The 20,076-nt window shown below is 61.4% G+C and overlaps 2 protein-coding genes across 2 annotated transcripts in view; one reads left to right on the top strand and one right to left on the bottom strand.

The window, feature by feature from the left end:
- The window catches only part of LOC117653432, a 120,468-nt gene that overhangs the window by 18,087 nt on the left and 82,305 nt on the right, over window positions 1–20,076 (bottom strand). Inside the window, exon 4 of the mRNA XM_034399090.1 lies at window positions 9,724–9,856. Coding sequence (XP_034254981.1) covers window positions 9,724–9,856 — 133 coding nt within the window. The remainder of the gene's footprint in view (window positions 1–9,723; window positions 9,857–20,076) is intronic.
- On the top strand, window positions 15,937–17,780 carry LOC117653424. The gene is made up of 3 exons (XM_034399083.1): window positions 15,937–16,344; window positions 16,429–16,637; window positions 16,742–17,780. The coding sequence occupies exons 1-3, from the start codon at window positions 16,022–16,024 to the stop codon at window positions 17,641–17,643; spliced, it is 1,434 nt and encodes a 477-aa protein (XP_034254974.1). The 5' UTR covers window positions 15,937–16,021; the 3' UTR covers window positions 17,644–17,780.

Below are 20,076 nucleotides of genomic sequence, written 5' to 3'. Positions count from 1 at the left end.
AAAGGGAGAAACGAACGGCCGAACAAAGGTCCCCGCCGCGCCGCGCCGCACCGCACCGCTCCCGGAATCATTATGGCTGCTTTCCTTTCAGGTGCACAGGTGTGTATGTGTGTGAGTGTGTGTGTGTGTGGGGGGGGGGGCACCGCGCCGGGCCTCGTTAGCGCCCAGTCCCAAAAAACCATGGGTCGCATGGGATCCCATGAGTCATATTCCATGGGACCTAACTGAAATCCCATGGGAACGCGGGTCAGCACCATGGGTAAGTGGCCTCCCATGGAAAATAGAGCTGATTTCCCATGGCGCGGGATGAACACCATGGGAGGGCCTCTCCATGGTGTGAACTTTCTCATGGCGTCGCCATTCCCATGGGATGGAATTTCTGCCCATGCGTTGAAGTCTCTGTCTAATTTTTACGTTTAGGTAATATTATGTCAACGGTTACTTGTAGACAAAATCTAGTTTCAAAATCGGTTGTATCGTGAAAATTTCACCTTAGGCGGACATGAAAGTGGTTGATGATCCTCTCAGACGGAGGCACTTCATACAATGATCTTTCTAGACACTCTGTCATGGCAAGGAAGTGCTCCCATGGGACACACCATGGGGCATCTCCCCATGGGTTGCTCAACACCATGGGAAATGGTGCAAAAAATCAATGGGATATCTTCCCCATGGGAAAAATCGGCCCATGGTGTCCCATGACTCATGGGATGCTCCATGGTTTTTTGGGACTGGGACCGAATGTGCTTTCCATTGTCCGTTCCGATAATTTTCCGAGTAAATATGTTTCCGCGAATGCGCTGCGCCAGACGAGTCGCACGTCACGCTTCCGTGAAATAGATCGCGAGAAAAAGAAAAAAAAGAGTGAGAATCGGCGGTGCCGCTGTTTGGACGCTGATTGGCGTGTCCAAGAGAGACGGAGAGAGAAGGAGCCAAATTAGTTGCGATAGAGAGACAGAGAGAGGCGGAGAAAAATGAGTTAGAGAGACGAAGAAGGTCGCCTGATTCGTTCCCTGTGTTCCAGAGAGTCCGGTCGCGTCCAGAGTCCATTCCCTTTGAGTGCTTTCTCGGCGTGTGCCCTGCCCCTCTGCCCCGCCCCGCCGGGCCCCCGCCCCCCTCGCCCTTGCGTGGTCTTTGCGTGGCCCTTTCGCCTCGTGGAGATTGACTGGATTCCAGATTCTCGAGTAAAGTTCGGGACGAATAGAAGAAGGGGAAGTTGGCGTGAGGAGCCCCGTCCTGGTCCCCGCCCGGGTACTGCTGTGTTGGCTGGCGTCCCATTAGCTAAATGCATCCATTTCTGAGTAATTGCTGCAGAAACGGCGCCAGGTACTCAATGCCGCATCGCCGCGCATCGCCCAAGCCCTCCGCGACGCCAACACCGCCGGCACCGTGGCTGTCACGGCCTAAACCGCCGCGGAGGCACTCTGGTTGTGGCAATGGAGACCGTGCCGCCCGACGCCGCTTCCTGGCCGTCAGGCCGTCAGAAAGAGCGTCAGACGGTGGCAGCAGAAAGACGTTAGTTTGCAGCGATTGGGGAAGCGCGTAGCTGGCGCCGCGGAACACGGCGTATCCCAGCGCCGCGCTCCATTGTGACAGGCTGGCGGGGCTGGCGGGGCTGGCGGGGCTGGCGGGGCTGGCGGGGCTGGCGGGCTGGCTGGGCCGGCGTCAGCTCGGGCTGCCCTGCTGGCTGGCGGGCTGGCGGAGCAAACGGGGCAGCCGCGCTGGCAGCTGGAAGGGGGGAGGGGCAGGCGAGGGGGCTGGCGGAGCGGCGGGGCTGGCAGACTGGCGTGGCGGCTGGTGAGGTGGTGGGCTGGGGGTGGCGGGTCTGGGGAGGTGGAGGGCGGCAAGGGCGGCGGAGTGAGTGGCTGGCGGGGTTGGCGGGTTGCTGTGGCGGGCTCCAAGAGGCTAGGGGGCGGCAAAGACTAGGAAGACCGAGCACTTTCAGACTCGGTTGCCGGCTGCTCGCAGGGCGCCTTCAAACAACAGAGCCCGCCCGCAGCCGCGAGAAAGGGAGAGGAAACAGGCTGGCGGAGCACGTGAGCGAGTCGACCGCAGCGACCTCGGACCTTTACTGGTGAGTGTGTGACGTGTGAGTCTGGCGTCTTGAGTTTGCGAGAGCGGACAAACAGGGCGTGAGTGAGTGCTGGAATGAGTCGTCTGCTCCTTCGTGCCCCTCCAAGAGGATAGAGAGGGAGAAACTAAAGGCTGACGCAACACTTTCGACAAGTCGTGATGGCATGCAGCCCAGGTGCGGCGCCCCCGCGTGGGTGGCCGAGGCCCGCACGCCGCGCGACGTCGTCGACGGCGGCCTTGGCGATCACGATTAAGGCGAGGGAAATTGTGCACGGCGGCCCGAGGCCCGTGACGGATACGACCGAGTGTCTGCACCGCCTGATTGGCCGCCAGCCACCTCGCGGGGGGTCTGGGCCAAGGCCCCGTCGGCAGACCCTCTTTCCACCACCCACTCCGTGGCGGGTGTCGGGGGCGGAACCCTAAATGCGACGGCAGGGCCCTTTGCCAGATGAGTTGACCCTGGAACTTTACATCCCAGTGCGGCGGGGAGGAGGAGACAGGGGAGGGGGGCTGCGGCGCTGCTGCGGTGCCCCGGATGGCCCGGATGCGAGAAGGCAGGGCATTTTGATTCACGGCGGCCAAATCCGTGTCAAGGTATATAGTACGAGGGCCGCCCGTTAAGGGGGCTGGGGGTTGCGGGGCGGGGCGTGGTGGGCCAAAAGGCACGGCCCGGCCGCCGCCGTAACTTTGTATGAGCCGCGCGTGTTGTCTTCCCGATGAACTTTACGAATAGCAGCACCTTGCGCAGCCTAGCCTCGCGCAGCCTAGCCTCGCGCAGCCTAGCCTCGCTCAGCCTCACGCGGTCCACGGCCTCCGGCGCCAGGGACGGCCGGCCCAAAGTTTCCCCAAAGGTGGAGGTCGGTAATTCGCTGCCGTGATTAAATGCTGGACGCGGCCTTTATTTCTCGGGAGGGGAAGAAGGAGAAGAAGGAGAGAAGAAAAAGAAGAGGTGTGCAGGCTACTCCCAGTAGGTCGAGCGGCATGGCAGCGGCATGGCAGCGGTATGTGTTTTGGGCAGCAACCAAACACACGGAGGCAGCCACTCGTTTCTCCTAACAATGCATCAACTCTCTGGCTGAACGTATGTGCGCCCCGGCCAACTGTGCGACCGACCTGAACAAGGAAATGAGCGCGTGCACACACACACACACACACACACACCACACACACACACACACACACACAGAGAGAGAGGTGGCAGGGCCAGGCAGGGCGGGCCCTCGCCAGTTTCCGAGCCGATGGAAGTGTGAAAGCCATGCCGCACGGACCACACGGCCAGCTGGGCTCACTTCCACCATACAGCACAGCTTACCCGCACACTCACTCACGCGCGGACACACGCACACACGGCCCTCATGATTAATGGGTGAGTTCGTGTTGGTGATTAGCCTAGCATCCTTACACATGGCTGGACAGCGGACGTCACCAGGGCGGCAGCGCGAGAATATTTTTCCACATGGCATTGTGTGTGTGTGTGTGTGTGAGTGTGTGAGTGTGTGTGTGTGTGTGTGTGATATGTGTGTATAGGTGTGCGTGTGTGCGTGTGTGAGCGTGCGAGGGAGCGGTGGGAACCTGACGGCAGCGAGACAGGGTTGGGGCATTACTACACACATATCGCATCAGCCCTGATCGCCCTTCAATACGTTCCCCGATCCGCGAGCATCCCATCCGGCATCCCATCTAGCATTCAGCGCGTCCCGAACGTAATACATTTGCTCTACGTGACGTACCGCGGCGCGGCCAGGCATCCTTTTGTTTGGCGCTGGTTTAGGTGTCGCGCTGCCGCCGCTGTCGCGCCGAGCGCCGAGCGATGGCGACCCACCGCTCTTTATTTCTTCCTCTCTCTCCCTGCCTCCCAGAAAGAAATCGCACGGAAAAATGGGTTGGGGCAGCAGCAGGCTGCAGGGGTAGTTGTAATCGGGGGCGAGGCGTATCGGAGTAGACGCCGCGCCACCTCTGCCCCCCTCCGCCCTCGCCCTGGTGCCGCCCTGCCGCCGCTCTGTCTGACCCGATGACACGTTTCTGGATGGCTTCCATATCGCCCGGCCCGCGGCCCCCACCCCCACCCCACCATCTCGGGTACTTGAGGCACCCGCCGCTATCGGTATCGCCCGCGAGGGCGGCGCCATGATGTACCCGGCCACCCGTCAATGGTGTGTTTGCCCCGCCCCGCCCCAGATAGCCTCCCGGACAGGCGACTTAATTGCAGATAAGACGGAAGGGTCGCAGCGACTCGTGTTTCCTATCGGCCCCCTCTTCCAATCCTCCAGTGTCGTCGTGGGAGTTCCAGCTCCAGCGGCGGCACGCGTCGCAGCCGTCTCCTGGAGAATTTGTTGGGACCGAAACGACCCGCCAAGTCTGGAGCGGGGACATTTCTGCTGCGGGATTCTCCAGTCCCGAGCGGAAGGCGTTCCAAAACACACTCGCGAGGTGCGGCCTTGCCGAGTTGTCTAGCGGTGCGGTGAGTGCCGAGCGGGAGATCGCTGAAAACCTGCAGACTGATTGCGAGAGTCGTTTCCGTCGCTCTATCTCTCTCGCACTCGTGGAGCGTCCCGTACACGCGTAAGAGAGAGCGATAGAAACGACTCTCGGAATGAGTCCGCTGGCGGCGTGGCGGCCTGCCGGCCGGCGATGCTGGATGCGACAATTCTCGGTCTGCAGCGGCGGAGAGGCGGGGCGGCGGCGACAACCGGACCGGGTCGCGATCGGAGTGCAGTCTTCCGGAACACGCCCCGGCCGAGCGATAATTCCGAAGGAGCGTTCCACGGCGCTGCCTCTCTCGCACTCATGCGGCATCCTGCAGGGTCGCAACAGAGACAGGGCGAAGAAAAGCTCCTCGCGAACCGCTCGCCCGCTCGGCAATGGCTCGCGGAATGCCGCGCAGCAATATTCCAGAGCAGCGCGAGAACTCTTCGAGTCGCCGCGCCGTGTTCATCAGGCTGCCGAACAGCACTCCGCGAGCCCAGCCCCCCGTGAGTGCGAGAGAGACAGGCGTTGCCGCGGTTTGCTCACTTGGGACCGCGGTGCGCCGCGGTGCGCCGCGGTGCGCGAACGAGGTCCCCGTCAGCGCCGCGGACACGCGGACACCGCCACCGCTGCCAACCGCAGCCAGCAGCGAAGCAGCGAACGTTATCATGCCTTACTGGCATCGAGATGCTCCAGTTGGGCCCGCGTCGTCTGCAGGCTGCTTCCGAACGCTGTCTCTCTCGCGCCCTCACCACACGCCCCGAGACGCCCCGTGGGTGTGAGAGAGACAGAGCGAGCGCTGTCCGAAAGCAGCCCGCTGCACGAAATAAACAAGGCGGGTGGGTCCGGCACCTTATCGCCCAGCGAGCTCTTTGACAAGTTCGCCTTCGCCTTCGCCCGGCCGAAGAAGAGAGCCGAGGGCGAGGGCGCTGCGTCGCGAACAGCAGCGCTACGTCACCCCGTGTCTCTCGCACCGCCACGGCGCGCCCCGTGCGTGCGAGAGAGACGGCGCGTCCAAAGCGCTGCTCGGAAGCAGTGCGCCCGTCTTCAAGTCCGGCTCTGGACCCGCTCCTCTCAGCCGGTCTAGTCCGACGGTCCGCGGACCAGACAGCCGCACCGCCGGCGGCGGCCTCCCCTCCCCCTCCCCCCATTTTCACTGACCCGTAATTATTGTTGGCGGCAATAATTTGGGAGGGAAGCGACGAGCGACGTGGAAGGGGGATTCGAATCGCAACAATGCGCCGAGGACCCCTGTCTCTCTCTTTCCCTACGAAGCGTTTTGTACGGTTTCGTACGAGGTGCGAGAGAAAGAGAGAGGGAGGGAGCACTGTTTGCAGTGTGGTCGCCGTATCGCGGGGCGTCCGCCGCGGCGTCCGCCGGCCCGGGCACTGCCCTGGCCGCGCCGCCGCGTTGGGGCGTGCGTGCGGCGCTGGCGGCGTCACCCCGCCGCGGCCTCCGGTCTGTCTCTCTCCCTCACCCACGCGGGCCGCCCACATGAGAGAGACTTCGTCCCGCGGCCTCCGCGTCCTGAGCGGCAGCAGCGGCAGGCAGGACACCGCGGATTGATTGATGAGGTCAGCATCCCGCTGCTGGCCGAGCGTGGCGGGGCGGGGTGGGGCGGGGCGCGGCGTGGCGGGGCGTGCGTGGCGTGGCGTGGCGGGCGGGGCGTGGCGTGGCGGGGCGGGGCGTGGCGTGGCGTGGCATGGCGTCGCACCTGAGCATTATTAACTCCGCGGCCAGCTCGGCAGGTGAATAATGACCCCTTCCGAATTAAAAACCGAAGCGCGGCCGGCGGACTTCAAAGGCAGCCGCCCGTAACGACCTCCCCGATATTAGAGCGTAGGCGCGGCGAGGAAATTCCATTTATTAGCGCGCAAGGCATTCTGGTCGCGGGTTCGACTCCCGCCGCCGCGGTCTGGGCTTTTTTTTGCCTCCGCCGGGAGATAACGAGGGTGCAGCGGTACGCCCTTCCTGCTCGAAGGCTGCACATTTTGTTGTTGTTTCGTTGTTGTTTTGTTGTTTGCTTTAAAGGCCGCCGTGGGCGGTGCCGCCCTGCGCTTGGGGTGGTGGTGCTATGCGCTGCGCGCCATCCCCGCCAGTCCACGCCAGTCCACGCCAGTCTGGCTGGCTGGACAGAAGTGCACGCGCGCGGTGTGCGCAGTGTGGTGGCACTCAATAGCGGGCCATTGTCGGTACACAACATAGAACACAACACACACACACACCTCACGTCGCACTCACACAGTGTGCCTCTCTCTCTCTTTCTCCAACCCCCACACTGCACTGTCCCAACGCCCTTCATTCTCGTCCCACGTTCAATTACTCTCCACGGCAAGCACAAACATCAAACTGTTTCCCGGTCTAGTATTTTTTTATCCTGCTCCTGTCTGCCTCGCCTGTCTGTCTCTGGAGCATTCACACTCTGCAAACAGAAATCAACTCTTTTTTCTCTCCCCAGCGCTCTGTGTGTGGCAAGCCTGCCTGCCTACCTGCGCGGCCTAACCCACCACTGCCGCCGTCTTTGTATGGGCGCTCTCGACAAAGTCAAACAGCAACAACTAATTTGCTGGCGAGGCTCGTGGAAATTCTGCCGGCCCTGAAGAAGAGTGAAAATGGGAGCGATCAGCGGGAAAAGTGACGCGCGAGGCGGACACGGACACGGGACAGGCTGAGGGGAGGGGGATTACGCGGGGCGCGTGTGTGGAATGGACCGGGGAGGGGGGGGCGTGTTTCCTGAGGCCATTGTTATGTGAATGGTGGGCGTAAATACGCGTGCATGTACTGCGGTGGGAAGGTCGGCCCGAGGCGAGGCCCCGGGCACCGGCCAGCACCGGCCAGCACCGCACAGTGGGCCAGACGACCGGCGCCGGCGTCCAAAACTCTAGACACGTTTTGTGCTCCAGAGTCGCTAAACAGGACTCGAACGGAGCGTGTGACCCCACCAATGGATTCCTCATTCGGAGAGAAACCCATTGGTGGGGTCACACGTTGGGTTCGAGCGACTCTGGGGCTGGGGCTCAAACCCCGTCCGGGATTTTGACCGCCTCCACCGGTCTTCTGGCCCACTGTGCTCCGCCCAGCCCCCGACAGCGCTGCCCGCCGGCCAGCGGCCTCGAGCCTCGCCCACCGAGCCGCCCTCGCCGCCGCCCACTCTTTTTTTTTAACCCCCTGGCCGGCGACCGCCGCGACGAGCCTCGACAGTCATCATGAATTTATGCGCATATTGTGACCAGCGGGATGAAAATGTGATTGAGCGATTCTCATTGCCATTTCATGTCGAAAATGTGGGCGTGCCTCCCCCACCCCCACCCCACCCCACCCCACCCCGCGGCCACGCGGACCAAGTGCGAATACTGCGGGCAGGAATAGCCGCCGCGCCGCCTGCAGGCTGGTTCCGGTCAGTGGCGTCCCTCTCGCACCCTGCGCGCCGCCCCTGGAGTGCGAGAGAGACAGAGCGACGGCCCGGCGCGGCGCTCGAAGCCTCAAGTGGCGGCGAAGCGGGCGAAGCGGCATCAAGTTACCGGGCGCGAAGTTGCTGGCGGCCGTTAACAACAACGCGCTTGTTGGAGGTAAACTAGGGCCCCATCATGTACCCTCCCTCACGCTGTCTCGCGCTGCAGCCGCCCTCGGCCCGAGCCTCGGCCGGCCCCCCGAACACGGGCGGCTGGGGGCTCGCGGCGCCTCGCTCGAGTTGGCCTCCCCGCCGAGACCTACCCCTTCCCCCGCCCTCCCCACCCCGGCGCGGCGCCGCACCCCGGATGAATATTTGAAGGCGACTCCCCGCAGATTGAATGCAAACGTGCGAGCGAATATAAGGCTCGGCGCTGTGCGGGAGGCACCGCCACCGCCACCGCCGCCGCCGCCGCAACCGGAGAAAGTGGCTGGCCCATAAATACGGGCAAAATACACAACAAATATCCCGGCCGCCTTCAACTTGGGCGGCATTATTTTGGGGCCGAAAACACGATAAGCCACAGCCTCGGCTGGCTGGCTGGCGTGGCGAGACACTGTTACGACGGCACTGATGTTCGCGAGCCTCGCCGTCCGGGACGCCCTCAGTCATCATAACTGTCGCGGGCCGGAAGCGGCGGCCGCCCCCGCGGCGGGGCTGGCGAGGCCCACTAGGCTGGCGGGGCCCAGCACGGCAAGGACGAGCAGCCAGACAAACACGTCGCGGCCGTGATCGCGTTGCGCGGAGTCACGTTGCGATGAAACGGAAAAGGGCTAAAGCTAGAGGGCAAGAAGGACTGAGTCCAGACCTTGGACGAGCGGGCCAGGACCGTCCTGGAAACGGGCAATCCGTACAACCTTGGAGCCTTTCGGTTCTAGTTTTCCAATGACGCGTTTTTACCGTCGGCGGAACAAACGAGCGGAAAACATTTTTTTCCGGCGGGTTGGCTGGCTGGCTGTTGGCTGTTGGCTTACGAGTGTGTAAGCGGGGAGATTACCCGGTCCTTGAAATAATATCCAGCCTACGGCCCTTGCCGGTGCACAGCCCAGGCGGCCCGCCAGGGCCAAGGGCCCGGCCGGCCCAGCCCGTCGAGTGCGGCTCGTTTCATTGATGCAGGGCGCAGAGTGTCCTCACTTTTCCCCTGCAAGTCGCGGGAATCAAATAAAAAGAAGTCTTATCTCGTGTTCTTGCCGGCGAGCCGGGCTAGCCGGCTCCTCCCCGACCCGTTGGAGGCTGTCGGTAACTTCATCATCCCCCTCCCCCTTCCCCCGACCGCCTCCGCCGGCGCGGCCGAATTAGTCGAGCCTCGACAGACTTACTAATGCAGTCATTGTCAGGCAGATGCTCTCTTCTTCCCCCGCAAATTTATGTCTAAAATTCGACCCGGCTGCCCCATTCTTTTTTTGTCATTTTCGAGGAGTAATGACATTCTCTTTTTAACCCTGTCGCCCGGCAGTGGATTGCAGCGTGACTCGAGGGGCTAATTATCCGATTATTCTAATTCCACTTTCGCTTTTCGCGCCCTTTCGCGCCCGTCCTTTGTGAGGCGCCCCCCCCCCCCCATTCCCCTTTCGCTGCCGGCAGTGGCGGCAGTGCACCGCGTTAGTTTGATTCGAATGACAATTCTGAGAGCAACGGCTCGCACACTGCACTGCAAACCCCAAACGGCTGAAAAAAAAAACAACAACAACAAACTAGTGCGTTTTGTGGTCATGCAGTACGTGCTGACTCACCCGCGACGATGAGGTTGGTGTAGACCATCCGGGTGACGAAGTTGTCGTCCGTCGTCACCTCGCAGCTCAGGTTGCCGGCCAGGGACGGCGACACCTCGCCGAGGTACACCTGCGTCTGGTTGGAGCGCTGCAGCTGCAAGGGAAGGAGGGCAGCTTTCAGGGTGCAATTCCAGTGAAAGGTGTTTCGGGGCGCAGAAAAAGAAGAAACTCATTTTTACAACAGTCCGCAGAGAAAAAGGGGGCAAATAAATGAAAGGCCGGCGCGCTGCTGGACGGGTGGCGTGTACCCTTGCCTCGTTCAAAAAGACTTTCCCGCTAATTTTCTACCTCTGCGGCGGCACGGCCGTGGTGTTGCCGGCCAGGCGCTGCTCCGGCCCCTCGCAGTGCAGAGGGGCCCGGCTGAACCAATCAGCGGTCGCGCTCCAGGCCGCCAGGCCGGCGGGATATTTACGGCAAACTGTCACGCTTTGATACACTGATTTATACCGGCCAAAGCGCGTGGCGGTCACCGTGCGGCGCGCCGTGCCGCGGCCGTGCCTTGCCTGCGACGCCGCCACCCGCCCTAAGTGGTTTGCCCTCTGCTCGGCCACCCTCCCCTCGCCCTCCCTCGCCCTCCCCGTCTCTCCTCCCCTCGCCCTGCCGCAACCCCCGCTGAGGCCAGCGCCGCTCCCTGGGGCCTAGGCAGGCAGGCCCGGCCAGCCCCGGGCTCACTGCGAGACACTGCCCGCTGGGATTTGACACGTCTACAGGCTTGTATCAACAGCTCATCTGTACCGGGTCGCACACCGGACCGGACGGGACGGGCCGGGCACACCCCGGAGCCCAAGGACGTTAAATCTCTCACGTGCCGGTGCGGTAGTGTGAGAGTGCCTGTGTGTGTGAAGGGAGAGAGAGGGGCGAATGGAGTGCCCAGGGACGACCGCTATTCGGTACAGGGACGAAATGAAGGGGGAAGGGCGTCCTTAATTTGGGCCTCTATTGAGGAGAATACAGCATTAACCTTGCTATCAATGAGACTTTAACTGGGAAAAAGAGATTCTCTCTGTCGACAAATGCGTAAAAATCGTGGTTTGGGTTGACTTTGGGCGGGCACTGCGTCTACTCGACGGGGCAGTATTCTTTGATGCTTTCCTTTGGACTGTCTTTTACTGTGATGCCCCGCCTTGGTTTGGGGGCAGTCTTCACGACCACCAATGCGAGTGTAGGAACAGCACGAGAACTTCCCGTGGGGAGCGAGTCACATCGATGCCCAGGCCAGCCTAGGCCAGCCCGGCCGAGCAGAAGACTAATTCGTTTTGATGGACGGACTGATTGTGGCCGTTGTACGGTGCCCGCGGCAGCAAGGCGGCAGATAGCACCGCCGCGACCGAATTACGCCGACTTGGAGGCAGACCCAGCCCAGCCCAGCCCTACCAGCCAGCCAGCCAGGTCGATTCACAACAGTGTTTCGCCGCTCTGTCCTCGCGCACACGGGGAGCCCCGTGGCGGCCCGTGGGGATGCGAGAGAGACGGAGACTGCTCGCAACGAGCGTCGGCACCGTGGACACGGTCACTGGAGAAGGTCGGGAAGTGGCGTGCCGGCGTGCCGCGGCGAAGGGACGTGCGTGCTGCAGGCCTCCGCTCGTCGCCGTCTCTCTCGCACCCGGACGGGCCGCCCGACGAGAGCGAGCAAGACAGCGTCGAAAGCACTGTTCGGGATGAGCGCGCTGCGTGTGGCCGCCACTTTCCACTACTAGCCCACAGCAGGGCACGGCGGGCACGGCCACGCCACCGTAACGGCAGCCTCCCTGGCCGAAGCCCCACCCGGCGGCAGCTGCGGCAGCTTGCACCGCCGACGAAAACTCCAATTTTCTGATCACGGCCTCATTGATATTTTGCTGCCATCCACGGCGACGGCCCCGGTGCCGTGCCGCCCGTCCGAGGCCCGGCCTCGGCCCTGGCCTCCTTCGCCGTCGTCGCCGCCCCACCACGCCGGCCTCGAGGTCCATTTCCTTGAGGTGGATGACGGAGCGGCGGTCGCTGTTTCTATGCCTGGCTGTTCGACAAGGCGGCCGACGCGCGCCCCGCCCTGCCCCGCCCTGCCCCTCTCCGTGGTCGCGGCGTCGTCGATTTACTGCGGGGCCCGCGCGGGGTGCATGGCTAATACACTGGAGCGCCCCCCCCCCCTCCCCGACCCCGTTCGCGGAGACTCGGAGACCCCAACACGTGAGTTATGAGACGCTGGATGTGGCCCCCGAGACGGCCCGGCCAGGCCAGGCGGGGCCCGGAGGGGAAGGCCCCACTGGCCCCACGGAGCCCCAGCAGCCTGTGCCTGACCTACCCTGCGGTACTCTGCGGAGGTGGCGCCATTACAGTGTGGGGAACGCAACGGGGACCGCGGAAGTAAAAACACGCGCCGTCTTTTTGTTCGCAGGCAAATTGCTTGTCGTGCGAAGTGGCGTCTTGGTAGCCGCAAAGCCGGCAGAGCCAAGGTGGCGGTGTGGCGAGGCGCGCCACACTGCAGTCTAGTTTCACTTCAGACACGTTAGGAGACTCCAATAATCGAACAAGGGGTTTCTCGTTCGGAGCAGTCGATTAATCGAGTTCGGCAAGGAAATACGGAACGCTGCTCTGCCAGCGCCTTGGCCGTCCTTTACGGAGAGGGGACACGTCTGTGACATCGGCCTCGCAGCCTCGCACTCGTCGCAAACATTTAGACGCGGGGCGGGGCGCAATGCCGTCCCAGTGGACACCTGCACCACACCTGATTCGACCTTGCCCCCTCCCCTCCCTCTTCGCCCTTCGCAGGGCTCTCCAGTCGAGATGAGGTCGTCCGCGGGAACAGTCATTTGACTGGCGGTAATAAAAGGACTCGCGGGAGGGGCGGCGAAAAAGCGGCGGCCCCTCGTCGCGGACCTCCAGGGCCTCCCCCTCCCACACCGCCACCTCCGCAGGCGGCGACCTGCCCTGCTCGGCCCTGCTCTGCAGCGCGCACCTGGTCTTGAGTGGCCTTCGACACATATGGGGCCCGGGGCCGGCAGGACCGTCCGCTACTCTCGGGAGGTGGTCTGCCCGGCCCGGGGAAGGCCACCGCCTCGGCCCCTCGGGGGCCCCGGACACAGCCCCGGACACAGCCCCGGACACAGCCAGCGAGCCAGCGCCGTAGTGCCAGGCCAGCATACAGGCGGCCCTCCTCGGGCCCGGGTCAGCACTGCGGGGCTGGCTGCTAAGCGGCCCTTGTTAGGGGGTGGGGGAGGGGAGGGACCTCGCCGTTTGCACCCGCCACTGATTGGAGCCATTGCGTGCACCGCGGTCACCGCCGCGGTCCCCGTCCTCTCCGTGGCCACACCGGAAATTGGCATGGCACGCCCGGTGGAGGTAGCGCGCCGCGCCGTCACCAAGCACTCCGTCGTCCCGGCCGTCCTGGCTGCGCGCTGCACGCTGCGCCCCAGTCTGCCGCAGGAGTGCTCCACTCGAGGCCCTGAAGGCCCCGGCGCTGTACAGGCCACGCGGCCCGACCGGCAGGCAGGCAGAGCCAAGCGGAGCGGCGCTGTTTGTTTTGTTTCAAGTTGGAAAACGCCGAGCCAGCGAGGCACGGCAGCAGCGGGGCTCTATTTTTATTCTCTCTCGTTCTTCCCTTCTTTTTATTTATTTTCGGGTGGTTGTTTAGATAAACCGCCGCGGCCCCATCGGTGCGGGCAGGGCAGGTGGATGGATGCGTCACCGTCGCCGTCCCGCTGTTTGCTAGCCTAGCCTGCTGCCGTGGCGTGCCGTGGCGTGGCCGTGGCCAAACACAAGGCCATCTTGACGACGCCACGCATGCAGACAACGGCACCGATGTTTACAGCGCACAGCCTGGCACAGCCCCGCGGGCACCTTGTTGCTGGCGAGCATTGGGCGTCCTTGGCCGTGTGCTGGGCGGTGCTGTGTGGACTCCGCCGCGCTCCGCAGTGTGGAAGCGTGGAAGGCAGGAGGCAGCGTGATGGGCTCCGTGCGTGGAGCGCGCACTACACGCGCCGCTGCCTGCCGGTACCTGGAGCCAGTGCATAGCCAGTGCAGGAACAACGCAATGCTCTCTGCTCGTCTCTCTGCTGCACTGCTTTGCACGCTTTGCTCTCCCGATCCACCAACAAGGGAACTCGCTGTGGCACTCCACGGCCACGCCGCCACGCCGGGCTGGGCGCCGCGGTTTGGGCCGGCCCGGGGGGGCGGCCAGTCTGTCAGTTCGAATAATAGCTCCGCCTGATTCGCCCACCGCGCCCCGCCCCGCCCCGCCCCGTCTGCGTTCACAATTGGCGCAGCGCTGCGCTGCGAGGCTGCGAGTCGGTTGGAACTCCCCGTATCGCCCGCCGCCACCGCTGGCAGCTCTGCCAGGCACGTTCGGCATAATGCCCTGGCCGCTCTACCCGCCGAGCCAGCCGTGCGGTTCCCCGCCGGCGTTGCCTGGCGTTGCCATGGTGACGCAATCCCCGGGATGCACCCTGGAAGGCCTGGAAGGGAAGGCCCAGCCCCAGAAGAAAGGCCGCCGCGCTCCGCACCGTGGCGTTGCGGTCCAAGTGCGCGGACAAAGCGGCAGGGCGTCCGCGTGGCGTGGTGCACCACAAGCCTCGTGTCGCCGCGGCCGCCTCCGGTGCCTTCACGCGCTCCACTGGCAGGAAACAGCCTGGAAACCAGAAGCACACACACCGCGCGGCGGCCGCCCGCTAAACACAGGATAGGCAACCCTGCCTACACCTCTGGCGCCGCGCGGGGCCCGCCCGCCAAACACAGGATAGGCAACCCTGACTACACCCGGGCCGCTCCAGCTGGCTTCGGCGACAGAGAGTTTCTTCAGCTGTCGTCGCTCGTGGAGGCCGTGCTGCTGCAGGGCCTGCACGGCTCGCACGGCTCGCACGGCTTGCTGCGCTTGCAACATGCTGGCCGTCCGTGCCGCCTCCTCGCCGTGTCCGCCGCGTCGAGAGCGTCGAGAGCAGGCACGAGTGGCTCAATAAAAGGTCCGGCATGCAGAGAGGACGCCGATACGGAAAGTATGCGGAAAGCGCGGCGAGCTGCACGCCGTCGTTATTTTGGGATTTTCTATTTTCTGGCATAAACAAATCAGAAATAGGTTACAAAAATTTACATGAGTTAGAGACAGCGTTTTGACGGAATATTTACGAATGCAACTATGACTACCATCCGCAGAGCTGCGTGTCTGCTTTGGGGGACGCCCTCGCCTCAGTGGGTGAAAGCCATTAAACAGCGGCTCGAGGCTACATTAAACTAACGACAGCCACCCCGCCCCACCCCGCCCCGCCCCGCCCCATCCAGGGCGTGCGTATGTACCGCGTGCTGCGGGACAAATTGTACGACCGCGAGGAGGAAAACTGGAGCGCTCCGTTTGCGGGGTGAACATGGAAGCATCGCCGATCCAATCCGCTCCGATGAAACTTCACAACTCACGGTTGTTTCTTTTATTTTGGATTTTTCCTTTTCTGAACCAGAATACGGTAACCGCGCGGGCCGGGGTTGGTGGCGCCGGCAAGGGGAGGCGCTGGCGGCGCTGAAAGGCGGCAAGTTGGCGCCGCGGGCGGTGCCTAATTTATTCCTATTTATTTGGGGGCGGTGCTCGTGGTGCTCGCGGTGCTCGCCGCGCTACTCGCGGCTCCTCGGATTATTGCACGCGGCACTGCCGCGCGCTGCCGCGCTCTGCCGGGTATTTGCTCATTAAGTTGCGGCTTGATTGTTACTCGGCAGCCCCGGGCAGAGCAGAGCCGTGCAGGGCAGACCAGCGCCAGAGTGGATCTCTTTGCCCCGCCAACAATGCTAATGACGAACAGTGTCAACGCGTCTTATTTATGAATTACTTGGCCGTCGTCGGCATGGACGCGCGCCGCGTGCGCACAGCGTGCTCATTCGCGTAATGGCGCAAGTCCGAAGTGTGCTTAGCGCCTTTAGTTTGGTTCGGGGCCTCGCCGCCAAGGCATCGCCGCCAAGGCTGCGCACTAGGCCAAGGAGGCCAAGCGTCCGCGCGGCCGCGGCAGCCTCAGCCTCAGCCTTGAACCGTTTAGCGTTTCCAGTCCGCCGAGCTCACTCCCTCCGCAAGAGCTAGCACCGGTCGCGTTGTTGGCGTTACGGCATTACGGCCGCAGTTACGGTTACAGTTACGCGTTACCGGCGGCGGTCCCAGGCGCGTTTTGGCGGGAATTTCGAGGTTCCAAATAGCTACCACTACCACAGCGCCGCGCGCGGCAGGCGCGCGAACTACCATATCCGCGACGCGACGGCAACTTCTCAGGCGGACAGTACTTTCCAGCACTTTCCAGTCTATTTTGATACAATGAAGCCGTTGATTGAGCTGGAACATATTTTTGACGCCTTCCGAGGATTCGGAAGGCCTTTAAAAGAAGCTCGTGAAGCCCTGACAAACCTCGTGGTGGTAGGAATCGCCGCGAAAACTGCAAAGGAGGTGACCGTGGAGGCGCTGTACGTGAGTCCAACCAAGATCAGCGAACCGCCACATAAAATTAATATCTGCGTACAAACTTCAGCCAAAGTGAAAGTGGAGGAGAAGATACTCTCTATTAGTTGCTCCTGTTCGTCTGGATCATCAAAAGCACGTTGCTGTAAACATGCTATGGCATGCCTAATATACCTAGAGAGGTTAGAATCCTTATACTCATTTCGGCCTCATTTGGTGGTTAGAATGTATTAAACAGTAATTTCAACCACAATTTTTTGATTTAGGAACGACAAATCGACACTGGAAACAGTGACATGCTCTGACATGGAAGAGTGTTTGGGAGGACTCCCAGAGAAGACCATGAGTGAGTTGGAGGACGTCCCTTTGGCTGAGTTTTGTCACTTTGGGGAGCCAGAGTCTCTAAACCGCCGTCCCGTTTTAGAGGAAATTCCTGAGGAACTTAAGGAAGAATTTAGAAAAAGGTTATTGGAAGGTATGTACTTAGTTTTTATTTGCACCAAATTTTTATTTACTTTGTCGGCTTGTTTGGCACTGTGCACAGACACATCCTCTGACATAATTTTTTAAAAATTACAGCCCATCCAGAATCTGAAGCTGCAATTTTCTTCAGTGGTGTGAGACAAAAGATCAATTCAGACTCAAATCCTGACGAAAGGAATGGTGTAGGATCGAATTTAATTAGGTCTGTGATCGTTCAAAAAGCTCTCCGAAATCCAAGTTACATATTGAAGATGGCTCAGGAATTAGGAGAGTCTCTCTACAATAAATGTACTGCTGAAGAAAAAAATTATTATGATAAACATGTAAAATTCCATGAAGACCAAGTTTTGGATGCTTTTTCATTAACACCTGATAGTGAGAACTGGTTTGATTTGACGTATGGACGACTGACTGGAAACATTAGCTACGGCTTCTACAAATACTATGAGAATATGGAGAAACATTCTGAAAGTGATTGGAATAATAAAATAAGTGGGTCATTCAGTCCTTATGGTTTTGCTGATCAAGCCAAGAAAGAGGTAAATTTGTATGACTTTGCAGCTTTGAAATGCTATGAAAAAAAGAATCCGGGAAAGAAGATTGAGCAAGCAGGTGTATTTATTAGCCCCCTCGCTCCTTGGCTTGTGTGCAGTGCAGACGGTGTAATATTAGAGGATGGGATAGTGGACCGGTTGTGGGTAGTCAAAAATCCAGTGAAAGGGGCGACACATAATGCTGCCACCATTTGCAATGTTGCACCTTGTATGAAAGAAAATAAGCTGAAGAAGAAGCACAAGTTTCAAGGTCAAGTACAACTTGGTATGCTGCTCTTGTCATTGCCTATCTGTGATTTTACATTGTACTGCCATAAGGCTGATGAAGTATTTGTGGATACTGTTGAGTTCAATGATAAATTCTGCCTAAAATATGTAACAAATCTGACCAATGCTTTCTTCACTAAAGTTCTGCCGTGGCTGGCCTTGAATGTCGAGATTTGAAAAATGTGATTCATCTCATTCTTAGTTCACTATATATGATAACTTAGTGCTTTTATTATTAAGTGTGTAAGCTTTTATACTTTCATACGTTTTTGAAATTTTTTTAAAGAATATAAAGTAACACCAATAATTATGAATTATTTTCCATTTATTTAGCAGAGAAACTCTCACCAGAAATCATGGAGGGAAATAGCTGAAAACATTGCAATCTCGCGTCGTTGTTTTCTTCCCTTGGCAGACTGATTCCGAGAACCGTTTATATAGCTCTTGCTCTGTCTCTTTCGCACTCCTGGGGCGCACAGCAGGGGCAGGGTGCCAGAAGCGTCTTTCGGAATCAGTCTGCAGACCGCTGGCCCTGCCCGCCCTGCCCCGTCTCTCCGCGATACCTCTCCGAGTGGTGTGCAATACAATTTTTCTGTTTAGTGGGAAAGGCCAGAGTAGCGATTCGAGGAAAGGGACGACAGCGACGCGGCGACAGCAGCGGGCCGATTCCAAACAGTGCGCTGCCTCTCTCGCACTCACGGGGCGTTCCGTCGGGGTGCGAGAGAGACCGCGAGGAACCAGCCGACAGCACGAGCTTGTCCGTAAACTTGGCCGCGTCTCTCTGCGGAACGCAGCAGTGGCAGCCGCGGAGCAAGGTCCTGTTTATCTCAAAGTTTTCTTTCCCGAATGAAGCTCTTCCGTGCGAGCCGACTCCTCTCACCGTCTCGCCCCTTCCTCGCACTCACACACTCGCCGCGGAGCGCGGAGCACGCGGAGATACCTTAGGAGATACACATGCAGCAGGTCCCCCGCCCCACCCTGCCGCTCCGCCCCAGTTGGATCAGCCGATCACCCTCCCCGGCCGGGGCGCGGGGCCGGGCCGGGCCGGCGGGCCTCGGCGCCCGCATCCCCGACACGCGACCACACATCTCCAAGGCGCCCCTCCCCATCCTCCCTCCATTCCAGCACTGCGGGGGCTTCTAGGCTTCCAGGGAGGTTGACTCCATACACAATCCGCGCCACGATTTGTCGCCCCACTTGGCGGTGCTTGGCGCCCCTCGCCCCCTCACCCGCAGCGTGCAGTAATCGTTTATTGATGTACCTCCATTTTATTCGAATTATGCTGCCTCGCTCGGCGACACAGTCCCGGCGCCCCGCCGCGCCCCGCCCTTCCAACCACGCGCGGCCGCCGCGGTCGCAGCCTCCGCCTTTATGCCTTTCCCTTTATTTTCGTTTCTGCGTCTCGGCGCGGCGAGGGAAGGGAAGGGAAGGGACAGGGCGAGCAAAGTTGCCGGATCGAGGCCCTTTTGTGCACGCGGCACGCTGCGGCACGCGGCCGACTTTTCACGCTTTACGCCCTCCGGCTCTGGCCTCCGGGCCCTGCGGCGGCCCTGCGACCTTTCGCGACGTCGAGCGGCCGGGGCGGCCGGCCACTCGTTCCGTCGCCCTGCCTCTCTCGCACCCTTGCGGTCGGCCCCGCACCGCCCCGTGGGCGCGAGAGAGGCAGGGCGAGAGCGCGGCGGACGTGCGCCGCCGACGCAACGCCCTCTCGGTTACGCCCTGGACGTGGCCGTCGGCGCGGCCGTCACCGCGGCTCGTCCGGGATGTCTTCGCCACGTTGCAGGGCGGCGCGGCTTGGCGGCGACGTCGGGGCCTGGCTCAGGGTGCTTGGAGGCGCCGCGGTGCGGCAGGACGTGCCGAGAAGGTGGCCCTGCAGGCCCTCAAGGTGGCTGCGTGCGGGGTGCGGGGCGCGGCCCTTGGGTCGCCAGTCGGTCCCAGCACGCCCGCGGCCCTGCGCACGCGGCGACACTTGCGGCGCTGTGTGCGTGGCGTGGCGCGGCGGGGTGCCACGCCGAGTAGGACGTCACCGCGGGGAGCCCCGCCAGGGAGGAGGGGGAGAACATCTTCAGCGGCCGGATTGCAAAAGTAAACCCGCGGCCCAGAGTGCATTGACCTCCAGTCTTGATGAGCGTGCGAGCGCGGTGCCTGCGAACCACCCTGCTGCCGTGCCCGCTGTCGCTCGCGCAAGCCGCAGGGCGCGGGCCGCTGTGTCAGCCGCAATCATGCGAGGAAAAACAGAAACAAAGGAGAATTGCTTTATTGGCCAAACAAAGCTCGCTGCGTCGCGCACAGAAACACACACACGCACACTCCGTTTCACCCACTCATCGCTGCTGCAATATGAAAGCGCGCCATGCATTTCTGAATGCAGTCGGGTTCCGAGAAGCTTCCCCTTGAAGAGGCCAGTGCCGGGCACTGAGTGCCTTGGCGGTGCGGGCAGGACACCGCCGGGGTGCCTGCCGCGGCCGAGGCCACGGCCTGCCAGCCGCCGGGGCGTCGCGTCTCGCCGCGCCGCACTGCAGGGAGGCAGCGCCGCGCTGGGGGTCGCGGTTAGTTTGCTGACGGTGATGAAAGAGGCACGACGGGAAATATTGAGCCAGGTGCCGGCAG

The sequence above is a fragment of the Thrips palmi genome, unplaced genomic scaffold, assembly GCF_012932325.1.
Source record: "Thrips palmi isolate BJ-2018 unplaced genomic scaffold, TpBJ-2018v1 HiC_scaffold_10, whole genome shotgun sequence".
NCBI classification, from domain to species: Eukaryota; Metazoa; Arthropoda; class Insecta; order Thysanoptera; family Thripidae; genus Thrips; species Thrips palmi.
The sequence above is the reverse complement of the archived record's forward strand: the minus strand, read 5'-3'. Positions and strand labels throughout refer to the sequence as shown.

Bases quoted from the DNA above. Each gene is read 5' to 3' on its own strand.
- LOC117653424 (XM_034399083.1), top strand. From the start codon at position 16,022: ATGAAGCCGTTGATTGAGCTGGAACATATTTTTGACGCCTTCCGAGGA. The intron at 16,345-16,428 runs GTTAGAATCCTT...TTTTTGATTTAG, and splicing joins TGCCTAATATACCTAGAGAG to GAACGACAAATCGACACTGG. The intron at 16,638-16,741 runs GTATGTACTTAG...TAAAAATTACAG, and splicing joins TAGAAAAAGGTTATTGGAAG to CCCATCCAGAATCTGAAGCT.